Source organism: Barbus barbus, assembly GCF_936440315.1.
Source record: "Barbus barbus genome assembly, chromosome: 12".
NCBI lineage: Eukaryota > Metazoa > Chordata > Actinopteri > Cypriniformes > Cyprinidae > Barbus > Barbus barbus.
This window is the reverse complement of record NC_136740.1, coordinates 16,152,496-16,179,540: the sequence shown is the minus strand read 5'-3', so window position 1 is coordinate 16,179,540 and position 27,045 is coordinate 16,152,496. Positions and strand designations below refer to the sequence as shown.

At 37.6% G+C, this 27,045-nt stretch overlaps 2 protein-coding genes across 3 annotated transcripts in view; both read right to left on the bottom strand.

Annotated features, from left to right (window-relative positions):
* Positions 1-3,319: 3,319 nt before the first annotated feature.
* On the bottom strand, positions 3,320-21,905 carry LOC306878363 (double-stranded RNA-specific adenosine deaminase-like). Its single transcript, XM_079430664.1, has 15 exons — positions 21,795-21,905; positions 15,246-17,360; positions 14,830-15,028; positions 14,515-14,663; positions 12,525-12,660; positions 12,178-12,416; positions 11,869-12,022; positions 9,734-9,905; positions 9,550-9,643; positions 6,897-7,016; positions 6,664-6,794; positions 5,801-5,983; positions 5,551-5,663; positions 5,335-5,462; positions 3,320-5,207 (listed from the first exon to the last, which is right to left on the bottom strand). Exons 2-15 carry the CDS (start codon positions 17,231-17,233, stop codon positions 4,856-4,858), a joined length of 4,158 nt encoding a protein of 1,385 aa, XP_079286790.1. The 5' UTR covers positions 17,234-17,360; positions 21,795-21,905; the 3' UTR covers positions 3,320-4,855.
* A 1,896-nt stretch (positions 21,906-23,801) lies between these two features.
* The window catches only part of LOC306878167 (sorting nexin-27-like), a 31,885-nt gene continuing 28,641 nt past the window's right edge, over positions 23,802-27,045 (bottom strand). Inside the window, exons 11-13 of one of the 2 annotated variants that reach the window (XM_079430345.1) lie at positions 26,569-26,628; positions 26,450-26,498; positions 23,802-26,360 (exon numbers count right to left, since the gene is read on the bottom strand). In XM_079430345.1, the coding sequence (XP_079286471.1) occupies positions 26,293-26,360; positions 26,450-26,498; positions 26,569-26,628 (177 nt within the window). In that variant the 3' untranslated portion in view covers positions 23,802-26,292. Of the gene's footprint in view, positions 26,361-26,435; positions 26,499-26,568; positions 26,629-27,045 lie in introns of both variants that reach the window. The other variant, XM_079430346.1, reaches the window with a different exon arrangement.

Genomic DNA, 27,045 nt, shown 5'->3' with positions numbered 1-27,045 from the left:
CTTAGCATGTATTGCAAATGTTGTGCTTGAGGCTCCGTGTTGAGTTTTACTGTTATTCTTCACTCTAATTAAATATTACAGACATTCTGAATGAATGTGCATTAAAGTTAGATGTACTACCACTGGAATAAATTAGTTGATATGGGTATGAAATTGTGTTACTTGGAAAATATCTATCAGGATGTTCAGCCACTAACCAAAAGTAATAACCACAATGAAAATCAGATTTTAAATCTTAAATTGTTTTCTGCTGATTACTGTGGTCTTGTAAAAAAGGCAGCTTTGAGGCTAAACCACTTTACTTTATGGGTAGGTTTCAATGCAGAAAAACACAGTCTTGATAAGAAGTTTTACTTAGTTTACTTTATACTAAGGCAGAAAAAAAAAAAAAAAAAAAACCTATTAGGCTCAACCCATTACATGTTTTCGAGCTCAAGACCAGTGACACCCTTCAAGGGTTAAAAGAAAAACTGAGGACTCCTTGCCACATTTCGACTACTGCCAGCTGTTCTTTGACATGTGAGGACATTTACCCTATTCTCTCTCTGCCTTATGTGAGAGCTGGAAACCTTCAAAGCTTTCTCATTACACACATACCACCTGCAGCCCCTGGAAAGTTCCCTAAACTAAAGGTGACGCGGTCAGGGTTAGCCTACTATAAACAGATTACTACCTAAATACCAGTCCATCATCCGTACCCTCTCTCACCTTCCACTCACCTTTTCATTCCCTGCTCTCTCCATTTCAGCTCTCCCATTTTCCAGCCACTGCTTTCAACCTCTATTAAATGTTGACTTCTTTCATTTGCTGCTGCATTATGCCTACGGATCATATTTCTTCATTTGCACGCATTCTCTGTTCTAATTCTAGTTCTTTCATAGAGCCTCAATTGCAAACTCAATCTCTATTCTCACCATGCACCTTTCTTTATTGACATTATTGACACTGTAATTTAAGATTTAAGACATCAACATCAATTAACAAGATGTTTACAGCATTTATTAATCTAGGTTAATAAAGGTTACAGTAGTTGACCCAAAAAATTAAATTGTCATTTACTCGCCCGCATGTTGTTCCAAACCTGTATGACTTACTTTCTTTTGGATTTTGCATTGTTTTTACACATACAGTGAAAGTCACTGTGGTCCAAAAACAACACTGCTCATTATTAGTTCATGATACCTAATGCATTAAAATATTATGCTGTGCAGCATTACCATCAAATCTTTTGCTGTTTTTGTGACATGGTGTCCTTTGAGGTAAGGTTACAAGCGGTCCAATATAAAATTGGTTAATTTATGAAAGAAAATCCATAGATTTGGCATGCACTGTGTATAGCAGCACATTATAACCTCATTATGTAAGCCACAGATATGCATAGAATTCTAAATACAGTAATAACACTTGTGCAGCAACAGTTGGTGTGTAGGTGGAAGTTAGAAGGGAAAGCCCTCAGAGGTTGATCTCTCACATACACACACACACACACACACACATTTCACATTACATTAGTGCATTTGTCATTCTAGCCTAGGCGTGGGGCCTGCAGAACAACTTTGATTCTACTGAGTCAGCTGTTGGAAGACTGTGCCTTTCATGGGAGGGTAAAAGCTGTGTGACGATCTTATAGTGTGTGAGCAGCAGTCTTAAATGATTTGTTTCAGGGCTCAAAACAGTGTCAGCTGTTACGATGCATCACTAGGATGCCACAAGCACTGGGAGCAACAGCCATGAACACACAGTACTGGCGTTTAGTGACCTTTACTTCAGTAACTCATTAACCAATAGCAGTCAGCTTCAGTTCCGTGTTCCCCACTGTTTCTTTTTCCCGAGGCCTTTCCTGCTACCCACACTACCTCCTCTCATACATTCTTCTCTGGGGCATAGATCACATCTTTTACACGGCGTATAGACCAGACTAATATTTCATATACGTGCTGTACGCTTGTTTGACACATCCGTCGAAATATTCCCTCAGTTCAGAATCAGATAATGACTTTTTTTCAGACAGACAGACACGGTGGATTAACCCTCGATGTGGACGTGACACCTCTTAATCTGCGTTTATAACGCTAATTGCGGGACTCCACATGCTTTTTTAATAAAGTGTGAAATAGCAATAAAGTTCACTACCGCAGCTGGTGGTATTTTACACCTTACCCAGCCTATAAAAATACCCTCAGACCGAATCAGCAGACTTGCCAGTGAAATTAGTGAGGGAAAATGAATAATCACACAAATGTTCTTTCTCTTTTTCAGCAATCTCGTCCAGGGGTTTGATCATTCTTAAACCTGTCATCTGTGAACTACACGCGACAGGGAAAGGCCGCCATCCAGCGGTAATAAACTATCTTAAAAATGGCTATTGTTTTCATGAATTTAAGCCTCCAAACAGAACATTCAAAATCAGTTGCTGTTGTTTAAAAATGAACAAAGTTAAAATTCACTGGGGTATGTTCAAGCAAACAACTACTATGTAACGAAGATGAAAACGTTTACACTGCAAGCCTTTAATTTTGCTCATATAAATTGGCCAGGACAGGCTGTCACATTTTCAAATGTTATTTAGCTACAATGCATTAATTACAAAATTGGCTAAAATTTTGAATGACCTCGTACATTTATTTATTTTGTGTTTGGTGAAATATTGTATTATAGAAGCTTATTATATACAGAAAATAAACACTGTATAATATATACTCATTTCATTAGGCATATATATATATATATATATATATATATATTTATCAAACTAAGTGTATTGTGACCTATACATAAAAGGAGAAGATCTGAAGATGCTCTGGCAAAGAGAAACCAATCATTCCACAAAAATTACCAAGGATATTTCCCACAAAGTAATGTACTCAGAAATCACAAGTAGGGAACAATATTGCACTGCAATCTTGAGGGTTGGAATGTGAAGTATTTGTCTTAATTTTCAGTCCCATAAAATATCTTTTTTATACACCATTCTGCTATTTTTTTCTAAATGCAACTAAAACTTCAGATTAATAAACCTGAGTGTCTTAAGAAAATGGGAGTAATGTTAAGTAAACATTAAATATCACACATTATTATAAACTAGCTATTTAAAAATGTGTGCTCATTTTCTTGCCATATTTCCAAGACTTCTTTTTAATTTCAGTAGATATCTGAATATAATTATGTGGATTAGTTTTATCTTTGGAAAAGTAAACAGAGACAACTTAGCACACTCTGCCCTAAATATCCCCTTCCAAATTCATGCCAGTACAGTTACACTATAACCAAAGAGTGTTCAAAATTTGCTGTGAAAATAAGATATTAATCCACAGCACATGGAAAGAAAATATTCTTTACTTTCAACAGAACAAATGATATTAAAAGAACGTTTGAGTAGGCTTCAATGATTTGATGACAAATGTTGGAGGCATACAGATTCACATTTGCTGAAAGGAAAGAGAACCTTAGTATTGCTTTAGTCTTGAAGCAGTGCATCAATTAACAGTGTCTGAACACATTAAACATAAGCAAGGCAAATAATATTCCAAGAAACAGTTCATATCCTCAAAGATGTGCGCGCACAGACACAAATGTGCATACGATTGATTTGTGCCATTCACCTGCCCGCTATTAGCTAACACGAATCAGAATGTAGACTGTATGGCTGCATGCAATATCTACCTTGAGTCTACCAAACAACACAAACACTAGCGAAAACAGAACATACAGATCTCATATAAAAAGACATCCTTTAAATTAAAAAGATAGAAAATAATGTGATTTAAAAGTTTGAATCATTACAAAATATATACATACAAAATATACACATACATAAACACACACGCATATATATAAAATCATTCAAAAGACCTTATATATACATCTGTGTGCATATGTATCTGTATGTACATTATGTATACATTTTGAGCAGTCTAGTCCAGATTTATATGTGGAACTTCACTTACTGCAAAAAACTATGTAAAATGTATGAAAATACAGAAGTTTAATCCAAGCAGTACTGAAGTAAACGGAGAATTACTGGGGGGGGGGGGGGGGGGGGGGGGGGGGGGCAAATGACAAATTACTGCATGATGCTCAACTTAGAGTAATAGATCACACAAAAATTTTAATTCTATCATTATACTCACCCTTATGTCATTCTAAACTTGTATACATTTCTTTATATCTGAAGAACAAAAAATAAGATATTTTGAATAATGTTGGAGACCAAATCTGGTGATTATTGACTTCTACTGTACATACAAAAACAACACAGACATCTCTCAAAATATCTACTTTGATGTTCCACAGAAGAATAAAAAAAAAATCATTCAGGTTTGGAACAACATAAGGGTGAATTAATGAAGACAATTTTCATTTGAGTGAACTAACCTTTTAAACCACTTTAACTGAGTGGCTGGCTCTAAATACATGTCCTGACCAGCATCAGCTGTCATTAATCTTTTTATTGAGTGAGAAATACCTAGATCTGATATGAATCAAATAGACAATGAGAGGAACAAGTGAGAAACACAATTACCCTACAGCAATGTGGCCACGCATTCCCGTAACAGTATTGAGATGGTAGCAAATAGGAAAAAAATGAGGGAAACCCACAAATGCAACCCTGTAGTTATGGCTTTCTAAAAAAAAAAAAAAAAAAATCTACTTCATGTCTCATCAAGTCCAATTTGCCTTGGGTTTATAGCTCTGTTGCCATGGCCGCATCCGTTTCTGCTTAGTCATGATGGTTAAAGTTGAAATCCCAAAGCCACAGGCTTACCCTGGTTCTCCCTCTCTACAAGACAAACCTCCTCAATTCTTTCTCTCTTGCTGCTGGCCACTCTTCCACTCCCTCCATCTCTCTCTATCCCTAAAAGCCCTGTGCTGCAGAGTTAAAGTTGTTGTTATTTGAGCTCGAGCAGCTATTGGGGTCAACGGCGCAACCTGGAGGGCCTGGCGCCTGTCCATCCCCACTTCCTCCCATTCTGGCTTCTCCATCAAAACTTTTCTCTTCCAAGGGCTTCCCGATCCAGGCACCATATCCATGTTGGTTCAGCGCCAGGAAGAACAGCCTCTTGGCATCCTGGAATGAAGTGGCGGCCATCTTAGCATGGGCATAGGATGGTTGTGCCAGCAGATCGGCTCGGCCTGCACGCTGGCACAAAGCGTGGAAGAGACGGAATAGATTGGACTTGGAAACCCGTGATATCTCCATCTTGGGACTGGCATGAAAAGAGAAGAGAAGTCTAGGTGTTCGGGTGAAGTGCTTCAGATAAATATTCAATTAGCAAGATTAGCTGGATTTCCTTTTTATCACTGTGATATGTGACGGATGGGTCTCTCTCTCACCTGTCCGCTTTGCCCTTGGTGCCATCCAGCACCTCCACGATAAACTGGTCCGGCTGACTCCAGTTAACGCTGGACTCTTTGGTCTTACTTGTGTGGCGTGCCGAGTCATACACACTCACCCTGCCCACCTGCACCAACAATATGGAAATCATGTGAAAACCAAGTAAAAACAAAAGTTTCACAGAACTAAATGCAGGGTGCTTTGTGTAAGCGTACCTCAGGGTGGTTAAGAGTAAAGTTTGCTGGTAAGCTGTTTTTGAACGCATCCCCGTCTCTAGCCAACCGGCAGCATACCGCTCGAGTCAGGTGACCATGGCTGTAGAGATACCCTGAACAAAAACACATACACACATATACATATATATATGTATAAAAAAACAAAACACAATATAACTAAACTAAACACACAAAAGACATGCTTGAAAACACTGCACTTCATTATTCGAAGCATAGTAGGAGTGTTTACCAAGAGTGATAGAGCGCAAATACACGGGGTGGATGAAGTGGCTAAGGAGCGCCCCCTGTAGGCCGAGCACGTTCCAGCGCAGGATCTTGTCGCTGCAGCTCATGGTCCTCAGGCGCTCACCGTGCTGAATGCCATCCCAGGTGGGCACAATATCACTGGACTCCACAGGGATGGTGCCTTCACCTGAGAAAAGAAAGGGGTGGGGAATCTTAGATCATTCAAAAATATGCAAGAACATATGAAGTGACATAAGTAGATGACCAAAGGACAAGGCTTTAACACTGTCTGCAGTAGCTCTAGCAAACTAGTTATTAGCGGTAAACAATCAGATTTATCACTGGAGTTTCAGAAAAGTATGTCAATACATCACAAGGCTGGTTTTTTTCACTTCCTTGTCAGCAGTGTTAGAGACTCAGCACAACAGCTACCCAAGCACAAGTGCCAACATCATGTGCCGACCTGTCAAGTTAAATCCACAGGAATACATCAGCTCACCTGCCAACCGTTTGGCCACATAATAGCTTTTCTCCTATCCCACTAGACAATGGCAGTTTTGCCTGGAAAAAGGCCACCCTCACGTGGCTACAGGGATAACCATAGCCAGATGGCACTGATGAACACTGCTGAGTGCGTCTAAAATCCAACAGTTAGCGCACTAGAGACAGTGTACCTGAGGTCCTGGAACTACGCCACAGCATGTGTTTACAGGAATGCCAAAGATGAATGTTATTGTAGGGGTCTTTGAATTGAATTTTTAAGTATAGATATCAAATCATTCAGAAGATCTTGATTAATCTGAAATTTATTTGTATATATTTTTTTACCCCATTGATGGGGTTTACAGAGTTTTTTTGGTCTCTTACCATTCTCCACCTTGGTTCTGAGCTTGCCCTGTTTTATGTTCTCAAAGAGAGGCATGTGCTGAGAGCCGTTTAATTCGGCTGCCTCGCTGGATGACTTATCGAACAGAGCGCCATCGCCACATGGAGCAGTGCTGTGCGACAAAGAAAAGAGCACATGAAAGCAGTGTCATTCATGTTTGCAGATGAATCTCGGTTCTAAAACTCGCTCGGAGGAGAGGACGTGCATGTCTCACCTAATATACAGATGAAAGGTGATGTCAGATTTAATCTTCAGCTTCCCATCGTCTGCCACCTCAAAAATAGTCTCATCACCAGGGCTTTCCCAATGCTTCATCAGCTCACCGTACAAAAACCTGAGCCATACAGATTTTACAAACAAGACATGTTATTTAACACAGATTTAAGTTATTCTACTTGTAGGGCTATTGGTGAAAATCGGTATGCGTGTTATATATGTGACCCTCTACCACAAAACCAGTCTTAAGTCGCTGGGGTATATTTGTAGCAATAGCCAAAAATACATTGTATGGGTCAAAATTATAGATTTTTCTTTTATGGCAAAAATCATTAGGACATTAAGTAAAGATCATGATCCATGAAAATATTTAGTAAACTTCTTACTGTAAATATCAAAACTTTTTGAGTAGTAATATACATTGCTAAGAACTTAATTTGGACAACTTTAAAGGCGATTTTCTCAATATTCCGATTTTTTTTTTTTTTTTTTTGCACACTTAGATTCCAGATTTTCAAATATTGTCCTATCCTAACAAATCATACATCAATGGAAAGCTTATCTATTCAGCTTTCAGATGATGTATAAATCTCAATTTAAAAAATATACACTTATGACTGGTTTTGTGGTCCAGGGTCACATATACAGTGGTGAGAAAAAGTGTTGGCCCCCTTCCTAATTATTTTTTGCATGTTTGTCACACTAACGTTTCAGATCATCAAACAAATTTAAATATTAATCAAAGATAACACAAGTAAACACAACATGCAGTTTTTGAATGAAGTTTTTTTATTATGAAGGGAAAACTAAATCCAAACCCACATGGCCCTGTGTGAAAAAGTGCTTGCCCCCTAAAGCTAATAACTGGTTGGGCCACCCTTAGCAGCAACAAATAACTTGCAATGAGTCTGTTACAGCACTGTGGAGGAATTTTGGTCCACTCATCTTCGCAGAATTGTTGTAATTCAGCCACATTGGAGGGTTTTCGAGCATGAACCTTTTTAAGGTCATGCCACAGCATCTCAATAGGTTTCAGGTCAGGACTTTGACTAGGCCACTCCAAAGTCTTCATTTTGTTTTTCTTCAGCCATTCAGAGGTGGATTTGCTGGTGTGTTTTGGATCATTGTCCTGCTGCAGAAATCAAGTTCGCTTCAGCTTGAGGTCACGAACAGATGGCCGGACATTGTCCTTCAGGATTTTTTGGTAGACAGCTGAATTCATGGTTCCATTTATCACAGCAAGTGGACAAACACTTTTTCACACAGGACCATGTGGGTTTGGATTTTGTTTTCACTTCATAAAAAAACCCCTTCATTTAAAAACTGCATGTTGTGTTTACTTGTGTTATCAAATTTGTTTGATCTGAAACATTAAAGTGTGACAAACATGCAAAAAAATAAAAAAAAAATCAGGAAGGGGACCAACATTTTTTCACACCACTGTATGCTTTTGACACATCTCTCCCACAGTTTAATAAATCTAGAAAAAAAAAATGTTTTAATATTAGTTATTTCAATATTAATATTCAATAATATTGATAATAAACTGATGCATTTTAAATAAGTATTCATTACATACAGAATGAAAATAATATATAATTTGTTAAAAATAAACTATATTGATTTAGATATCAATTAATATATTTTAAATATACAATGTGTATTTTTAATCATGATTAATAGCATCCAAAATAAAGGTTTGTTTACGTGTGTGTGTGTGTGTACTGTGTATATTTATGTATATATAAAGACAAACATATATAGCATATATTTAGAAAATATTTACATGTATTTTTATTCAAATAAATTTATATCATATATAAATATTTAATATATAAACAACATATTTTTCTTAAATATATAAATGCATGTGTGTGTATATAGATAATAAATATACACAGTACACCCACATATATTATGTAAACAAAAACTTATTTTGGATGCGATTAATTGTGATGAATCTTTTGACAGCACCAATATTTTTCTATATTATATAAATTTTTCTATTTTAAAACCAGACTATATATTAATATATAAAAAAATATTATATATATATATATATATTTTTTTTTATAAGTTAAATTTTTACACATCACTCCCACGTTTCTTTCTAGATTGATTTAACTGTCAATAAGTTATTTCAATATTAATAATAAATTGATGCATTTTAAATATATTTATTCATTATATAGAATTAATAATATATTTAAAATATAGAATATTTGTGTATTTTTAAATGTATTATTTTTTAAATATATTAAAACCAAACTATATAATATATAAAATGAATAATATATTTATAAGACAATTTAATTAGTTTACATTAATATGTGTCTATATTATTGCTATATGAGCACAAATGGCTATTTTTAAATAATATTAATATATTTAATATATTTTCAAATGATTTAGAACTCAAATGTGCCAAAATCATTTAGAAAGACAGAAAGAGAAAGACAGCAGGAATACGAGCAGACATTCTGTCTGTCTCTCAGTAACATCTGCAGAACACTAAATATAAAGTCAATATATTTATGAGCCGCTGTGAAATAAGACTCCTTCATCTTGAAGAATGAGACCTAGAATGAGAGGAAAAATTAATTATGCAATTGCCAGTGAGAGAGAGCGAAAGTTCTGCTGCAAGCTGATACCGGATAAAGCCTCTCCTGGAGATGATTTCTGCGTGGCAGTCATTAACGGTGTCCCCTCGAAGACTAAGCTCCTCTCCCTTCACACAGCGGTTTCCTACAGGCGTAAGGCCACAACAATTACAGCACATCTCTAATTACATCATGTTGGCTGTGTCTGTGTTTAAGTCTATTTGTGTGTCTGTACCTGTCCCGAGGCTGACAACTGTTCCGAGAGTATCTGATCCTTTCCGCATCACGATGGTAGCAAGAATCTTCCTACCCAGAAGGCTGTGCTGGATGCGTGCTGTGAGGGCATTAAAGCGCTGATGGCTTAGCATGGCAATCTGATCATGCATCGTACTGCCTGACACTGGCAGCTGAAACATACAAAATCAATTGTAATAATTATTTCGCACATCTTTCTGGAAGACTTATGATTGGTCAAGAATGGTCATGATTGGGTGGTGATGGCGTAGTGGATAAGACACATGCCTTTGGTGTGAGAGACCCGGGTTCGATTCCACTGTGAGACACCAATGTGTCCCTGAGCAAGACACTTAACCCCCTAGTTGCTCCAGAGGCGTGCGACCTCTGACATATATAGCAATTGTAAGTCGCTTTGGATAAAAGCGTCAGCTAAATTAATAAATGTAAATGTAAGAAATAATGTAAAACTGGTCACTGATATAGCAAACTGGTTTTGTATATAATAAATAACTTAATAAAAAAATAAAACATGCTCACTATTTATGGCATTGATATGAAATATATTTATAAATATTTTAAGAAGTATAATTAAATAAATTCTCACACAATAAAATTTGTGGTAGTACTACATAACAGGGTCAGAAATTAACACTTCCATTAAGGGGCAACTGGAACTGATTTCCAGGGATATATTTACATTCCTGAGAAAAATTTTTTATCACCACCTTAATAATTCTATCTGTGTTGTCTTTGAAGGCAACTACCAATTACTTCAATCAAAATACTTTGCCAATAACTACTGACTGTTTAAAATTGTATCTAAATTATACATTTAAAAACAGGAGCTAGTAGGCTAAATAGGCTGCCTGCAATATTAGGACAAAAATCATTGTCGATTACTGCTCTTGATATTGCAGTAATTATTATTAAATGTCAATTAATAGAATACATATAAAAAACTCTTTTGTATTTTGTGTCTGCGTTTTGGGGAAATAGCTTGTCATATTGGGCTGTGGCTTCACAAACAAACATGCCAGTCCATGAAGTCTAGTCTAGCGCAACTTATGCAAAAACTCCTGTTATATTCACTGAAGCTACGAAATGAATATTTTATTTACATCGTATCTGCACCGTGTTGTTTATGACGAGGGAATTCACAAGCGCAAAGAATTCAATCACACTCAACAACAACACCGGATATTTCAGAGCCTCTGATTATCACGTTTTCAGCACTGACTAATCTAAGCGTCTCTGATTGGCCATTCTAAGCTCAACGGAAACGCACAATTGATTATAAGACTCAACACTGAAGGAAAAAAATTTAAAAATAAAATAAATCTGTTGCGGTGTGCGCGAATTAAAATGTAATTCTACGAATAGACACTTTTCATTCATTTTTACATTTCATTTTTAATCTCGACAGCCGCAATCGATTGTTTAACTGTGCAGGGGCAATTTTTGCCGCTTTATCTTTAATTTGTGGGGGCATTTTTGTCACAAGCCCCTTTTAATTTCCGACCTTGCTACATATAAACTTGTGTTTAGTACAAGTAAAAACCTTTCAAATAGGACTCAAAATTAACATTTTTGGCAAGTAAATATGACTGAATTACACAAAATTCAGAAACTCACAAAAATTTACAATTCAAAGTTTTCTAACTCAGAAGCTCTTGTAAACTGTAACAAAGTCAAACTGAAGGAACAGGAACAACACTTGGCAATGTAAATGTTGCGTGCAAAAAACACTGTTGATCAGAATCTTATCTATATAGCATTTACATTTATTAATTTAGCTGACGCTTTTATCCAAAGCGACTTACAATTGCTATATATGTCAGAGGTCGCACGCCTCTGGAGCAACTAGGGGTTAAGTGTCTTGCTCAGGGACACATTGGTGTCTCTCAGTGGATTCGAACCCGGGTCTCTCACACCAAAGGCATGTGTCTTATCCACTGTGCCATCACCACCCCCTATATAGCAAAATCCCAATCAACAATTAAATTTGGTACTGCTTTCAAATATTACGACCCCTCAATATTTAATAGCACTTTGTTAATCAGAAGTTAATGCATAGTTAAAAGTTACTGCTAGTTTTATTATGGACTTTTATTAAAGTAGCTGCACGTTTAATACCTCCGGCGTGAGCTCTCCAGTACGTGCTGCTTTCTCTGCTTCTCCAATGAGCACTCGAAGAGCGGCGTCCGCTGCCTCCTGCTTCCCCTGCTTTTTATTACTAGCACAAACTGCAGGAAACCACCGCCCTCCCAATTTAGCCTGGTAGGTAAACCTTAAAGAGAGAGATGTAAGTTGATTTGATTTTATCTTTTTAATGTGTGGCTGTGCAGCAGGGAGTCAGACACACAGAGATGGGAATCCTGCTGCTTCTGTGATAAGGACATAAAGATCACAAAAACACGACCAAGAGTAAGAGTGCGCATGTACTTGGGCTCGTGCGAGGGTCCGGACTGGCCCACCAGGCGGATCTCAGCAGCAAAGCCTCGAGCACGGGCGTACTCAAGCAGGCCGGACACAGCGTTGTTGTTCAGGTGGTTGATAAGGTCACCCACACCTGCTTCATGGGCCGCCTGGAGCTCAGCTGCCGTCAGAGGGGGTAGTGAGGGGCATGCTGGAATCGCTGGCTGAGACTCATTGTCTCCCAGAGGGCAGAAAGTACCCGGAGGCTAAAAGAGAAAGACTGGGTTTAATCTACCAGTACACAAAATTCTCCTTATCCTGCCTTTCAAACAATCCTCTTTTCATTCTTGTAATGTTTACAAACTACTCTTCACCTTGTTGAGATGTAGTAGTCCATCTCCCATCAGCTCTTTCACGGCCTCCTCCGCTGCCAGCTGCTTCGCTGCTTTCTTACTGGGTGCCGAGGCTTCGTGGAAGAGACGCTCCCCAACCTTTACGCAGAACATAAACCTGACACAGGAAGTGAAGAAAAAACAAGAAAGAAGGTGAGAGAAAGAAGTGAAATTGACAAATCAGTCATAGTGGACACTGTCTTTTAAAATCTAACGAGGCAGTTCTTTTCTGTTGAGCTCTGAATACTCCTGTTCTGTGTGAAACTATTCAAACTGATTGAATTAAACTGTTACAACTGAATAAATCAGCATATAATGATTTCTGAAAGATCACAGTTGTCTTTTGTAACTACCTCTGCTTCTTCAGCTATTCAAACGTATAATCATTTGTTGCTCACAAGCACACTGAAACATTGAGAATGACAGAAAAAAAAAAAAGAAATTATGCATGCTGCCAATTCATGATTTGGCCTACTAGAGCCAAAAATATTTTTGTCTGGTAATGCTAATTTGGCAGGCAGTGCTACATTTACATCAAGGCCATTAATCAGAGCCACTCTTTTACTAAAGGCCATGAATATCCACTGGCACATGGGAGAACTTCATATGAATATTTGTGGAGGCTTTGAATGAAATCCAATACTAAGATTTCTCACCAAATCTGCTGTACGAGAAATTAGGAGAAATTACATCCATCAATTTTGTTTTTAATCTGCTATTCATCTAATATCTAAAAAACACAGCTATCCCATTTGAAGAGCTGTAACTTACTGCTCATAAAGTAAAATAAAAGCTTTTTCTCAATAGAGATCAAGTTTCACTGATCTGTCTGTGTTTTGTGTAAATTAGGGTGTGACTGAGCGTTGGTACACCTGCACAACCTTTAGGAGCAGCAAATGTGGCTAACATCATATTGCATTTTGAAATCCAATAACACATATTGCTGCTGCTTAGATATCAAGGGTAAGACGACAAAAGCTATAAAAAAAAAAAAAAAAAAAAAAAAAAAAAAAAATCACACTGAAATTACATTGGGAGATCATTGCAAGAAAAAATTATAATTTTCTATTCCCATAAAGGCCACACATCTGAATAAAAGTCAATTTGGCAAAAAAATAAAGGAATACCTTTTGAGTTTTTGTGAGCATCTGACAATATATTTTTAATAAGCACCTTATATCAAATTTTTAACCCTGATAAGCTCCTGAGATTTGTGCAGCTCTCAGGTTTGCGTAAAATGCTCGGAGATCAATGTAAACACTCTGAAGCATGCATACAGATTATATTAATTTCATTAAATATTCAGTTTAATAATCCTACTAGGCGATACCATGATTTCATTATTATTTTCATTATTTATTTTAATTTGTCAGTGCAAATTTGATACAGACTCTGATGCTTATGGACAACAGCTTTCTACCACTTTTCATACTTTAATAAGCAAACCCAATGTGGGGAAACGATGTACGAGAAACAAAAGAAAAATGAGCAAGGTCAAAAAAAACAAAAACAAAATAAGGATACAGATAAAACAACATTTTGGGCCAGGATTATACAAAGCAGACATTCTTTTTTATAGGCAGCAAAGTCACACCGTAAGGGCAAAGGGAATTAAGAACACAGAAGAACACATAGCAAGAAAAGGGAATAGAAATAGAGTCTGTGAAGAGAAAAGAATAGCACTACCAAAACAACAACATAAAACTCAGTAGGTTCAGTAACTGAAAAAAGGGGAAATGGTAAAAGATGTATAAAAAAAAAACAAAAAAAAAAAAAAACAGTCAATGACTTTAAGAGTGAGAGCAAGAGTGAGAGGGTATAGTACAGAGGGTGCATGGAGATTGTGGAGAATGTGAGGACAGCAAGGGGACAGAGGAGCCTAGAAAACACATCAGGACAAGAAGCATGTTACTTTCTGTAGCAGGATTAAAGAGCTGTAACCTAAAGCCCTTTACTGTGGGATGTGTTTTACCGTGGATCATGGGGTGGCCCTTCCTGTCCTGTCTTGATAAACTGGATGGCATGCCCACTGCGTTGGCTATGCTCCATTAGGACAGATACAGGGTTCTTTCCTCCAGGTAAAGACCGAGACAGAGCCTGTGGTGGAGTATCCGTACCACCCTTTAGAAATGAGACAAAGAGAAACTAAATGTATTTGTATATACAAAATTTTGTAATCATTCATATATGTTCAGTTAAAGGTAACATAGGATATCAAAACTGCTATGAGAGACTAAATGATTAGGTTTCATGCAACTTTGACACTGAAAACCAAAAACAAACACACTAGCATATCATCTGCCAGGTTAGTGGTTGACTCCACTCCCTCAATGCTCGGTTCTTCCTCTTCACCATCACCTGCTCCGTCCGTCTCCTTCAAAAGAATCTTCAGGGTTATGGCTGCAGCATCTTTTTTGGCCACTTTTTTGTTTGGACCCTCAGCCGGTGGAAACCTACGACCATCTAGCATAACCTGCATCCGAAACCTGGAGACGAAAAGAAAAACCTCAAATTATAAATCCATGAAAACACAGTTGTCGTGTTTATACAAATTCTTTATCATGCAACCCCATTTCAACAAAATTCACTAGCAAGAGAACTTCTGTTACATCTCCAAAAAGCCTTGGCTGTTTCTGTGTTAAGAGGCTTTAACACAGAAAAACTAATGCTCATCACCCGTAAACAAGCTTTTCATCAACTAACCTGGGGTCATGTGAGGGTCCAGACTGGTCCAGAAGTAGGAATTCACAAGTGTGTCCCAGATGCTGAGCAAACTCCATCAGTCCGCTAACTGGGTTCTTACTGCGGGCCTCTATTAGTTTCTCCAATCTGCTTGACTCCAGGCTTTGGGCCGGGGGAGGGGGAGCAGCCAATGAAACGGCAACCTCTGAGCGAATCCTGTTCAAGAACGCTGGAATATCGTCAGATGCCCACTGTGAATGTTCTCCTCCATTACTGGCCATATCCTGATAGTAGGAAGGTGGTTGGAAGTAGCGGAAGGTGGAAAGTTCACTGGGGTTTGGTGGCATCGCCTCAAGGCCAGGCATGTCAAGCTCTGTGTTATGTGTGTTGTTGCCTAAAATCTCATCCAATAGATTTTCACCCCCATCCATCGGGTCTGCTGCAGTACCACCTGAAAACTTAAGTCCATCATTTACATTTGTAATCGCTTCTGCTGTAAAGTTCAACATCTCTGCAATGTTTTCATCCTGTTTCGCAGTTGCGGCAACTTTCCGTTGGCGGTCCATCTTTTCCTGCCGGTGTGCACTAAGCGACCAGATAGGTGGTGTAACTTCGGAGTCACGCCTTACGTCACCTTGTTTCTCCAATGCATAGAGTGTGGGATTAACCTGCTTGGCACTTCGCAGGCCAAGGTTCTTGGCAATCACAAGTGCATTGCCTGTACCTGCTTCGTAGAGGTACTGTAGGATCTTCTCTTTGCTATCTTTAGTATCGGCCATTGTTGGCAAGGTTACTGACTGCACAGCAGGTAAAAGAGTCTTTTGAACCTGGTCAGGAATCAATGTTTCACAGGTATCTTCACCTTCGGAGTCCTCCGACTGGTCAGTGGAATTGCTGTCAGCCTCAACGAGGATGTGTGATGCAGAGGGAGCACTGGTGCTGATGAGATTCCCTGTAGCCTCTTGGTTTATGGATGACTTCTGACCTAGCTTTGTCTCAGAATCCTTTGTAGACTGTGTTTGGTCTCTCTCTTTGATGGGCTCACTGTCCTCTTCCTTGCGGAGTCTCCACAGCGGAGGAATCTCACCTTGTTTTACTGCTTGGTTTGTCCTTAAGAGGGCATATAAAGCCTTATTAACAATCTTCTTGGGAAGGCCAAGCTTTTTTCCCAAGGCCCTGGGCTGAACGGTCTCGTCTGGCCTGAGTGACGTCAAAAAAGCGAGGACCTGTTGCTGGATCTCAGGGGTCAAATACAGAGACTCTCTGACCGAGCCGGGAGAACTGGAAACCTTGCTGGCAAGGCTACTGCAGGACGAGGTGTCTACCCTTGTTACCCGGTCACCCAAACTCAGATTATGAAGGCCCAAGGATACATCAACTACCTGTGTATTCCAGTAGTGCTTAGTGTTTTGATTGGGATAATACTCTCCCTTCTGGAGATGGTGATTCCAGTGTGACTTTCTCCTAGGTCCAGGTGTATTTGCGAAGTTCTGCTCCCTTTGCCAGTTTCCTCGGCCTCTGCCGTAGCCGTCTCTTCTGCCAAAACTGCTACCACTTGATTTGAAGTCACGATAACCTGCCTGGTACTGGATAGGCCCAGTAGAGACCTCTTCCCCTCGGCCGGAGGTTTGGGACCCTCGCTGCTGAGGCGCTTTGAACTGCGGAGCCTGTGCACTCTGCCCCCTGAGGAACTGCACCTGGTGTTGTCGGAAGCTTAGACCATATGAGTCGAAAATCTGATTACTGCCGTGCTGGGGGGATGCCCACAGGGGTGGATCAGAGGGGCTAGGGGGAAACGGTCGACCACGTGGAGGCACGCCAGGAGCACCCGGGCGAGTGGAGTAAAGGGAAGTGTGAGGATAGCTTCCAGATACAGAGTCTGGGCTTGGGACACGAGGGCCTCGTGGGTAACCAGTGAATTGGTGGGAATGAAACTGAGGATTTCCCTGCTGGTGAGGAAGAGAGAATCGCTGGCAATCTTTGTGAAACCCTCCTCTACCTCTGCTCATAGCGCAGGGGTGGGGGGCGAGAAGGGCGTAGCGTTGGGCTTGGTCGATGGGATGTGTGCACGTGTTAGAATGAATCTCAACTGTCTGGATGTAACGTCACAACAATACCAAAGGCTGTGCACTGCTTCTGCAGAGAGACAGAGAACAACAGAGAAATCCGTGAAAGAATGCAAAGGAGATGCAGGCTTTCTGATGTTGCAGTGTCACAGTATAGACACTGTCGGCACATTTCTTGGCAACCCAGTAGACTGTAATTTGAGGATTTGGTAAAAGGCTCACAGATTAATTATTCATGCTTATTGTGACACAACCAATTTATTTCTGGCTTAGCGAGTAATTTGCGAATGCTTATGGTGAGGGAAAGTGGTCATGGGTATTTGAGGAAAGCACATTGAAGGACATTCTCTCCTAATATGAGCAACTATATTAGGTAAAGCACAATGATGAGTAAAGCGTTTTTTTACTAAATTGGCAATACTTTGCGAGATATCAGTGAACCTAACACTAGTTTAGAAAATGCAGTACTAGTGTAGGTCTCGTGTACATCACTATGAGTTTAAAATAAGTTGCTTATCAAGACTCTACAGTCCTCATAAAACAACGGGTCAATGGGCAGCACTTAGCCAGCAAATTCATTATTTTTAATGCATTCAGGCAACAATAGCTCAGAAAAATAGCAAGATTATGACACATTACATAAGATACATATAAAAAAAAAAGCTGAATGTGAGAGCTACATTTCTTAAAAACATACTTTTTCCACTTTGCTATTTGTTAGACACCAGTGTGCTAGGGGTGTAATGGTTCAAGTTTTCACGGTTTGATGCATATTTTGGAGTCACGATTTTGGTACAGTTCAGTTAAGGGGGCAAGGATGGTGTGTGTGTGGGGGGGGGGGGGGTATTCTTAAAGTGGAAGTAGAAATTTCCATTACAATATTCTAGTATTTGTTAATAAACACTTAACCAGTTTATCTTAACCTAAAAAAAAAAAAAAATTCACTACTAAAACATTTTAACGTAAAAAAAAACAAAAACACCTGCATCCTTTTACTACACCCAGGGCTAATTTATTAAAGATCAAATATTTTAAATTGTATACTTGTTTTCTACACATTGTGCCAAAAATATAAATGTTAAACAGCACTTTTAAAATAAAAAAGGAACACAAGCAGAACAGGTTAAAAACCACAAATTATAGGTAATAAATATAAACAAAGGCACAAATTAAGTGTCAACTGGTGAGAGGTTGAAAGTTCTGCAGGAACACGTTCAATCTTCTGAACATAGTAACACGTTACTGACTATAATCTCATTACAGTTGATATTCTTAAAGTAATAAAATAAGGTATATTTGTATTTGCTTTCCTCTCAATAACAAAAAACACACAACAAAAATTACAGCAAAAACAGCAGTTACTAAAGCATCTAACCATAGCAATGTATATATGCTGTGCAATTCGGCACTCAAGTCAAGTCACGTCACATTTATATAGCGTTTTATGCAACAGGTTGTTTTAAAAAGCAAGCGGCTTAACAGTATTAACCATGAACAAGTCACAGCGTATAGCTTTCAGTTAGAATTAGGCCTAAAACTTTATTTTCTGCTATAAAGCAGCTCTCCAGTGTGGAACTAATAATGTAACCTTTTTATTAGTGAATGCAAAAAATCCAAAACAAGATTAAAGCTTGATCTCACTTAGGACTATTATGATTATCATAATATTAAGTAGGCCTATTTTAAGAGAGATAATGCATAGACAGATCTGTTACACCCCTACAGTGTACAATTAAATATTTAAACTGCTAATATAAAATAATAATAAAAAATATATATATATATATAAAAAAAAAAAAGTCAAACACCTGATCTCACAGCCTTCCACCAAATACTAACACAGACAATAGACAATTCCACACAGAGTATGGCTTACAGTGACCCTGATGCAGCTTCACACGTAACGTCAGACAGCTTACTCTCTAAATAAACTGAAGCGAGAGGGAAAGTGATTCTGCTCACTCGCGTTCCACATGCTGTTCCATGTGCATTAAGAAATTACACTTGTGGATATTGGAGTTGTGGTGTTATTTATCAGTTCCCTATATCATAGCGGCCATCCATTACAAAATATAACGTATTACCTTATATCGGAAGGTAATTCTATTAAATCATGGTACTTACATGGTATTTTAAAGAACACCATGATCTTACCACTTATTCACACTAAAAAAGAAAAAAAAAGAAAAAGTACAGTAACAAATATATCTAAAATGGTTCAGCTTGGAAGAACCTATAGAAATTTTACAGTAGAAAAGTAACAAAAAAAATATATATATAAAATTGTGCACTTAAGTAGATGTGTATAGATTGAAAAGAATATTGCACTTAAATCACTTATTTTATTTTAAAGCAGAAAACGAATATGGTTCACAGAATAGGGAAATTATTTTTCTACATTAACGTAATAAGATTCCATGTGCAGAGATTGCATAAGCCATAACTAAACAACGGCACATCCTCTACACTAATGATTTTTCTACAACCTCTTAAGATTCTAAAATGTTCCATGACTTTGGAAAATTGGTATAAACTCACGATTTTAAAATTCCCTAATATTTCCAGGTTTTCTGTGACCGTGGGAAGTTGAGAACCCTGTATAGAACAGATTTATTATGTCAAGCAAAGGCACAAGTGGAACCTAAAAGGATGAAAATAGCAAGGTTTTTATTACAAAACTCTTGTATCTTAAGTATCTAAAGCCTTTAAATCTATACAACGATTCACAATTCCTAGTTCAGATTCTGCAGTTCTTGACAACTCACAACAATACATTAGTAAAATCCAATTCAGATGAACCCAACCCAAGAGATCATATCAAAAACTTATACATACCTCAAAAACAACAGAAGTTAAAAGAGAAATAAACTTTATGCAGATTTCCCAAATGAGGCCCAAACTCGTGCACTGACTAAACCGCACGAAAACTGAACTTGAACTAGACTGAACTCGTTGTCTCCGTCCGCCTTTTGCAAATGTTTGGGTCAACAAACTCCAACATACAAGATGATCCTGAGACTTGTCTTATTGCTTTTGGAAAGCGTGTTGAGAAAGTGATATCAGCCATGAAATAATAAAGAAAACACGCGTAAATGCACAGATTAGGTTTCGCTTTCCACTCTTCTCCAAGCTCTCGACTGCTACTAGCAACCGGTATGCACAACACGCATGTCTCTAAACTGACAGCAGGGGGCGCCATTAGTCAAAAGCACTTGCAAGTTTTATTAACATATTACGCCTTCGCAAATTTAATTATAAAACTATGAGAGTTGAGTAAAACGTGTCAGAAAATGTATCTATAAATACCAAGCAACCATACTGAAAGAACTCATGACTGTATTCATATTACTGCATATCAGTTAACAGCACGACATATTAATACTGCATCGCACTACTCATTTTATCATTGAACTATTGGTTTCGTTTCAAATTTCCCCAGCCAGCAGACTGAAAGCAAACCTCCACCTGCGACCCTCCCAGATGCATAATACATGAGGTTACAGTACCGTGACCGACATGAACCTGCACTGCAGTTTATAACCTCCTACTGAAGCCCGAAGTTCAAAAGATGCGCGTGCCTCCCCCTAAAAGAAAAAGTCCTAAAGAATACAGGTCATGCTCGGACAAACGTCCCCCAGAGGCGCTTAATAACCCAGTTTATCCAACACACACAGTCACGCAAAGTTGCAACTTTTGTAGCTCAGGGCTTTAGGATACACAGCATCAACATTCATTTTAAGCTATTATTAATATTATATGCATCTTTGTTTTTTTTCACTGCATTTTTTTGTTTTGATGCTTTGTCAAATTACGAAAAAATATCAGTACCAATAACGTACTTCAAAATTAATATCGCCATACTTGGTACCACGGTAAAGTGACTGTATTCCGTGATAATTTTTGTTACTATTATTCATTATTATTATTACCAATTTTCAGAATTTTCTTACAATACACAAATCAATCATTTAAATAAATAAATGCATCTAGTCATCGACCTGAGAGATATTAGACTACATACATCGATGAAAATGAGTCAATTCAAAAGGAGAAAAAACACTGGTGTTATGGTTTCATGGTCATTTCATACTTATTTTTTGTTCTTGCTCAACACAGACATGTCTTTATAAACTAGCCCTGTCCATAATCTTCTTTAGCAAGTTTGAACAAGCCCTTTAAATTAAAAAATGGGAAACTACGTTGCAAGGACATCGGAGGTTGATCAGCTTAATATATCGCTGCACGTAACGTTAAGCAAATAACTTGCAACCCGCTACTAAGCATTCACTTCTCTTTAATTCATCTGTAAGCATGTAACAGCATAATATTATGAGAACCTAGATGAGAAAACTGTACTGAGAGGATTTGGTATTTAATGCGACAGGTAGCGATCGGAAGCGTCTCTCTCACTCGAGCACAATCCTGTTCCCATTCCGTCCCGGAAACGCAATAAAATCCTAAATGATACACAGCCATGTACATTTCAGGGAGTAAATATACTTACATGCGCAGACGACGTACACAGCCCTGCAAGAGGCCACATGCAGATAGAAAACACAGCGCAGGTGAATGACAATGAAATGTGGCGCGGAGCTGCGACGGTGTTTTGACGCTCTCTGATGACGTAACATTTCGCAAAAAAAACCGGCCAGTGATCCTAAAAGCACGATCGGTTATTAATGACATGAAATACTGTAATGTTGAAGAAACAATACCTCATGTATTTATTGATTGTAGGAAGTATGAGCAAGAAAGAGGAAGAATGATAGAACAATTAAGTAAAAATAGAAGTCAGGATTTAAATTTTAAGGTATTAATAAAATGGGCGAGTGAAGTAAACAATAAAGCTTTCTATGATTTTATTAGAGAGACGGGATTGATTAACAGAATATAAAAATCTGTTCCACACTCCGGAGCAGAAGGTGGCGGTAATGCACCTATTTTCGTTGGTTGCCAGCCGCCGTTAAAAACCAAGAAGAAGAAGAAGAAGAATGACATGAAATACTTATTTGTGTAATGCATGACCTGAAACTATTAATTTCTTTATTTATTCATTCATTCATTCGTTTTTGTTTGTTTGTTTATGTGTGTAAGTATCCTATGTAATAACCCTAGTTTTAATCCTTACCAAGTAAAATTTGGGCGATTATGAATAATATATTACAATATAGGCTAATATAAGTGACCAAAAGATTAAACCAACTAAATATATAAATTCATACATTTGATTAAAATAAATCTAAATTTATTTAAATAACACATTTATATATTTGATTAATAAATATAACAATGTTTGAATAAAATGTTTGAATAAAATAAAAACTAAAATGATTAAATACAAAATAAGTAACTACAGAAATTATTTATTTATATATATATATATATATATATAAACACACAGAAAATAAATGTGAATTTTCCTTAGTATTTGGTGAGCAAACCAAACCAGACATTTATAAAGGTGTGCATGACAGACTCAGTTACTTAATAGACCCGTACAGCAGGTTGAACTTTGCTGCTGAAGTGACAAACCGGCTTGCGTTTCAGGCCCCATTTGTTCTTTAATTGTTAAATGCCTGATAAAATCACAAGGGTGAAGGTCAGTGACATGACCCACAGAGAGCAACACTACTGTTACTGATCCCATTCACAATTTATACGGCTGCTCAATTATTTACGCTTTGGCACCTCGTGCCCACATCTTTTTGATGTACTTGGATTATTCCCCTCCACCTCTGAAAACATCTGTCACTGGTTCAGAAAGGCCTTATCTCACTGAGAAGCCACCAAAAGGTTAAAGTCACACAGCCAGAGCAATTGAGTCAATAAATCAATTTATTTAAAAGAATGTTACATTTTATTATAATGCTATGACCAAACATTTTGCTTTCACATTAACTCGTCAATTTGAGATTTCTATTTCAAAACCTCCTCCAGGTATTCTGTTTGTCTTGCTTTTTTGTTTCACATGTTGTATGTGCCCTACATTGCTTATTTAGGTTTAAACTACACCTCAGAGTCACTTTGTAAATGTATTTGTGCCTTATTTTTGAAAAGGTTACTCAAAAACTCACACCGCTGAAAATACTGTACACAGATATATTTCTGTTTGAGTTTCATATTCAAATAAATTATAGTATCAGTCAATAGTGAAAGACAAGAGCAAACAAACGGAGAATGAAGGAGTAAAGAATGAGAGAGGGGGAGAGATACAAACAGACAAAGGTAAAAGTCTCATCTTAAAGTCTAAGACAGGCCATCTGACAAGAAAGAAGAGAGATTTGAACCGTATGCAGAGGCTTTGCATGAATCTGCGAAATCCTATGATAACCAGCATAACTGTTATATAAGACAGCTGTGGTAATCCAACAAAATCAAATGCGCTGATCATTCGGTTCATAATCGCCCGCTCACTCAGTTTGTATATTAAAAGGAATATTACAGGTTTATATTCATATTTTATGTAAAAAAAAAAAAAAAAGCAGCAGCTAAAATAAAGGTTATGTGGGGCCAATTTTGGAAGGATTTAATAGCAAAAATATGAAACATACATATAAACATTTTGGTAAAACTTCATTTTAGAGTTTAAAAGTTGTCATTACTTAGAAATAATCACGCCCCCCCATAATTTGTCGATTAATATGCTGTTTGTGTCTGTACTATTAACACAGTATTTTAATACTTCAGTTACTTCCATTATAAGTACCTCACTGTAACCCAATTTTCTTTTTACATTATTTTTTGTGGTCACCGTCTTTTTGCCAAAAGTGCTGTCAGTTGAGCTCACCTTGTATTAAAACCAAAACATCCCTTTAACGTCAATGAATGTGATGACACAGAAACATAATGGAACAAATGCAGGACAGAAATGGCATCTCAGTCTTCACACACCACACACGTGTCTTTTAAGAAATGCAAAACAAGTCATGACTGGTCCGGAATAACAGGTTTGTATGCGCCTGCGCTACAATAAGTAACACTGAAGAAAAAAAGTCAAACGGATAAACACACTCACACGTGGTTTGATGGAGACGGCTTCCTGTGCGGTCAGAGCCACCTACTGCCGGATGAAGGCAAGGCATCCTAAAACTCAAACCAAGCAGCCCAATACGCACACACAACACTGCTGGCTTTCCAATTCAGTGCTTCACATTTATAACACTTCAAAGAACTCAAGTCGTATATGAGCAGAGCGAACACCCACTCAGCACTGGTACAGATGATCAGTGGGCAGGTGTTCTACAGCCATGGCCAGACCCACACAGAATCTCTGCAGATTCACCCAGAATTCACAAGTTCATTATATTCCTCGTCCCTAAACATTATACAATGTCTAATTTGATCATTAGCTACTAATAGTATTAATTTCAGCTGTGTTTGGGTTTTTAAAAATATTTCTATTTTTATATTCATGTTGGTTTCATATGGTGGTTCTCAAGCAGGGGTCTGGGGCTCACTAACAAGGCCTCAGAATGACTTAAAATAATTCCAATTATAGTTCCAATAAAATAATCTAACGTCATTAAAATGCTTAAATTAAATAGAATAAGAATAAAATGTGCATTTTGTTTTCTCCTCAGCAACTACGGTTTCATTAAAATACATAAAAGTCTTGATTTTTTTTGGAATCAGAAAAATAATTGTGGCAAATTCCTTTAATATACTGACACTCCCAGTTAATAAAACAGTTCGAAAACAAGCAGCTTTGTAATAACTACAGCAAAAAATATGAAATACAATAAAAATACTAGCAATACTAGTAAAACTAATACTAGTTTTAAAAATGTTAAAGCAAAAATGAGCCACTGTAAAAAAAAGTTTTTTTATTTTTTTGAAGTTTTAAATACATCTTTCAAGATAAAAAGTATTGTTTTTACAAATATTTCGAAGTAATATGGAATGAGTGATTTAGAACCTGAATTGATCCCCAAAAATATTTTATATATGAAATTAAAAATATAATTCATAAGAGGTGGTCACCTCTGATAGACTCGTTCGCAGCGCACTGACATATAACGCCATTGCGCTTCGGACGTCCCGAGTTTGAGTCGCGGCTCACGGACCTTTCCCAATCCTGCCCACCCCTTTGAATAAAAAAAAATATTTTTAAAAAGAGCATTGCGTCATTCACCAATTTAACACATTTTACCAGCAGAAATTTCCAATAAAATCAGCACAGAAATTCCATCTGGGCCTGGCGATGGCTAACGCAATCAAATACTGCTTTGGAGAATAAAAGACAGATCAGAGCACAAAAACAATTAAATTAAAAACCTCAGTTCAGCTAAAGGGCTGAAAATCTGTACAAACCTACTACCAACACAGTGGCAATAGTGAGGTAAGAGACAAATTAGTGTGGAAAAGCATGGAAAGTATTGATCTGTCTCTCTTGCCCTTGTTTCTAGGCTTGTTTTCTCTTTCCCTCTCTCACTCTGATTGTCCAAGTGGAAAATGTAGTAATGGTTTTTGCTTTTTTTTTTTTTTAATAGATACATTCTGAGAGAGCATCCCTGCCCTCACAGGTGCATGTGTTAGTGTCAGGATGATGCATTAGTCAGACCGCTGACGTTTTCATGTCTTGAAATTGACGCACTCTGCAGAAGCAGTCTCTCAGTTGTCTACATCTGACCAGTCACATGACATGAATAAGTCACAATGCTGGTGCCATGTCAACGACCAGGGTGCGTTCATCAGACATCACTTCACCATGTTTGTCTTCTGGAGCATTATAGTCTTTCAGTGTCATCTCTCCTGTCCCGAGCTGGTGGTCAGTACATCCAACATTAAATCTATCCAGTCCAGTGAAATGGTGTAAGTCTCTTAAAAAGTCTCCTGTAGTTCCATAATTTGATCGTTGTATTGTTGTTGTGTCATTTCCTGCTTCATATCTTCTTATTTCAGTAAGTGTGTATCAGTAGTGGATAAACATATGGGACTGGTCTGAAATGCTTTCTGAGTCTCTGTATGCAGTTTTTAGTGTACGTGTGCGTGTATTTGAGAATTCAAGAGGAGATGATCTCTTCGTTCATGTGCCTCCATCCCTTCTGTGTCTCAACAGTTGGAAGATATTCTGTCAAAAAGAGATGGATTTCAGAGCACAGACGTTAATATCCACGGTACAAGATGGAGGCAGGCAAAGCCTTACCTTACCGCACATACCATCTTTACTGCAGTTCTTATTGTCCTTGTCCGTCGCCTCCTCTTCAACCTGAAAAAATATATCAATCAATAAGAGCAAGAAGAGCAAGCAGACTCTCACTCAGAAGTTAAGTACCCACCTCTTTTCTCCATTTGAGCTCACAGAAGACTCTCTCGAAGCACTCGTGCATGTAGTTGAACTGGAAAGGGAAAGGCATTTTTAGTGCCAGTGCACAATATGTTTAAAAATGTCAAATTATGAATGTTTACAATGGCAAGGCTTAAAAAAAAAAAATATATATATATATATATATATGACACTGGACCACTAAACCATAAGGGTGTATAAATAAATATGCTTTCCATTGATGTATGGTTTGTTAGGATAGGACCATATTTGGCTGAGATGCAACTAAATATTGAGAAAATTGCCTTTAAATTTGTCCAAATTAAGTCCTTATCAATGCACATTACTAATCAAAAATGAAGTTGACACATTTACTGTAGGAAATTTACAAAGTATCTTCTTGGAACATGATCTTTACTTAATATCCTAATGATTTTTGGCATTAAATAAAATCGATAATTCTGACCCATACAATGTATTTTTGGCTATT

What these genes read in the sequence shown, in the direction of transcription:
- LOC306878363 (XM_079430664.1), bottom strand. Translation starts at nt 17,233, where the DNA reads ATGAGCAGAGGTAGAGGAGGGTTTCACAAAGATTGCCAGCGATTCTCT. An exon ending in ACCTGGCAGATGATATGCTA is followed by an intron (nt 14,664 to 14,829) that starts GTGTGTTTGTTT and finishes TCATTTCTAAAG; the next exon opens with GGTGGTACGGATACTCCACC. An exon ending in GACTACTACATCTCAACAAG is followed by an intron (nt 12,417 to 12,524) that starts GTGAAGAGTAGT and finishes TTTCTCTTTTAG; the next exon opens with CCTCCGGGTACTTTCTGCCC.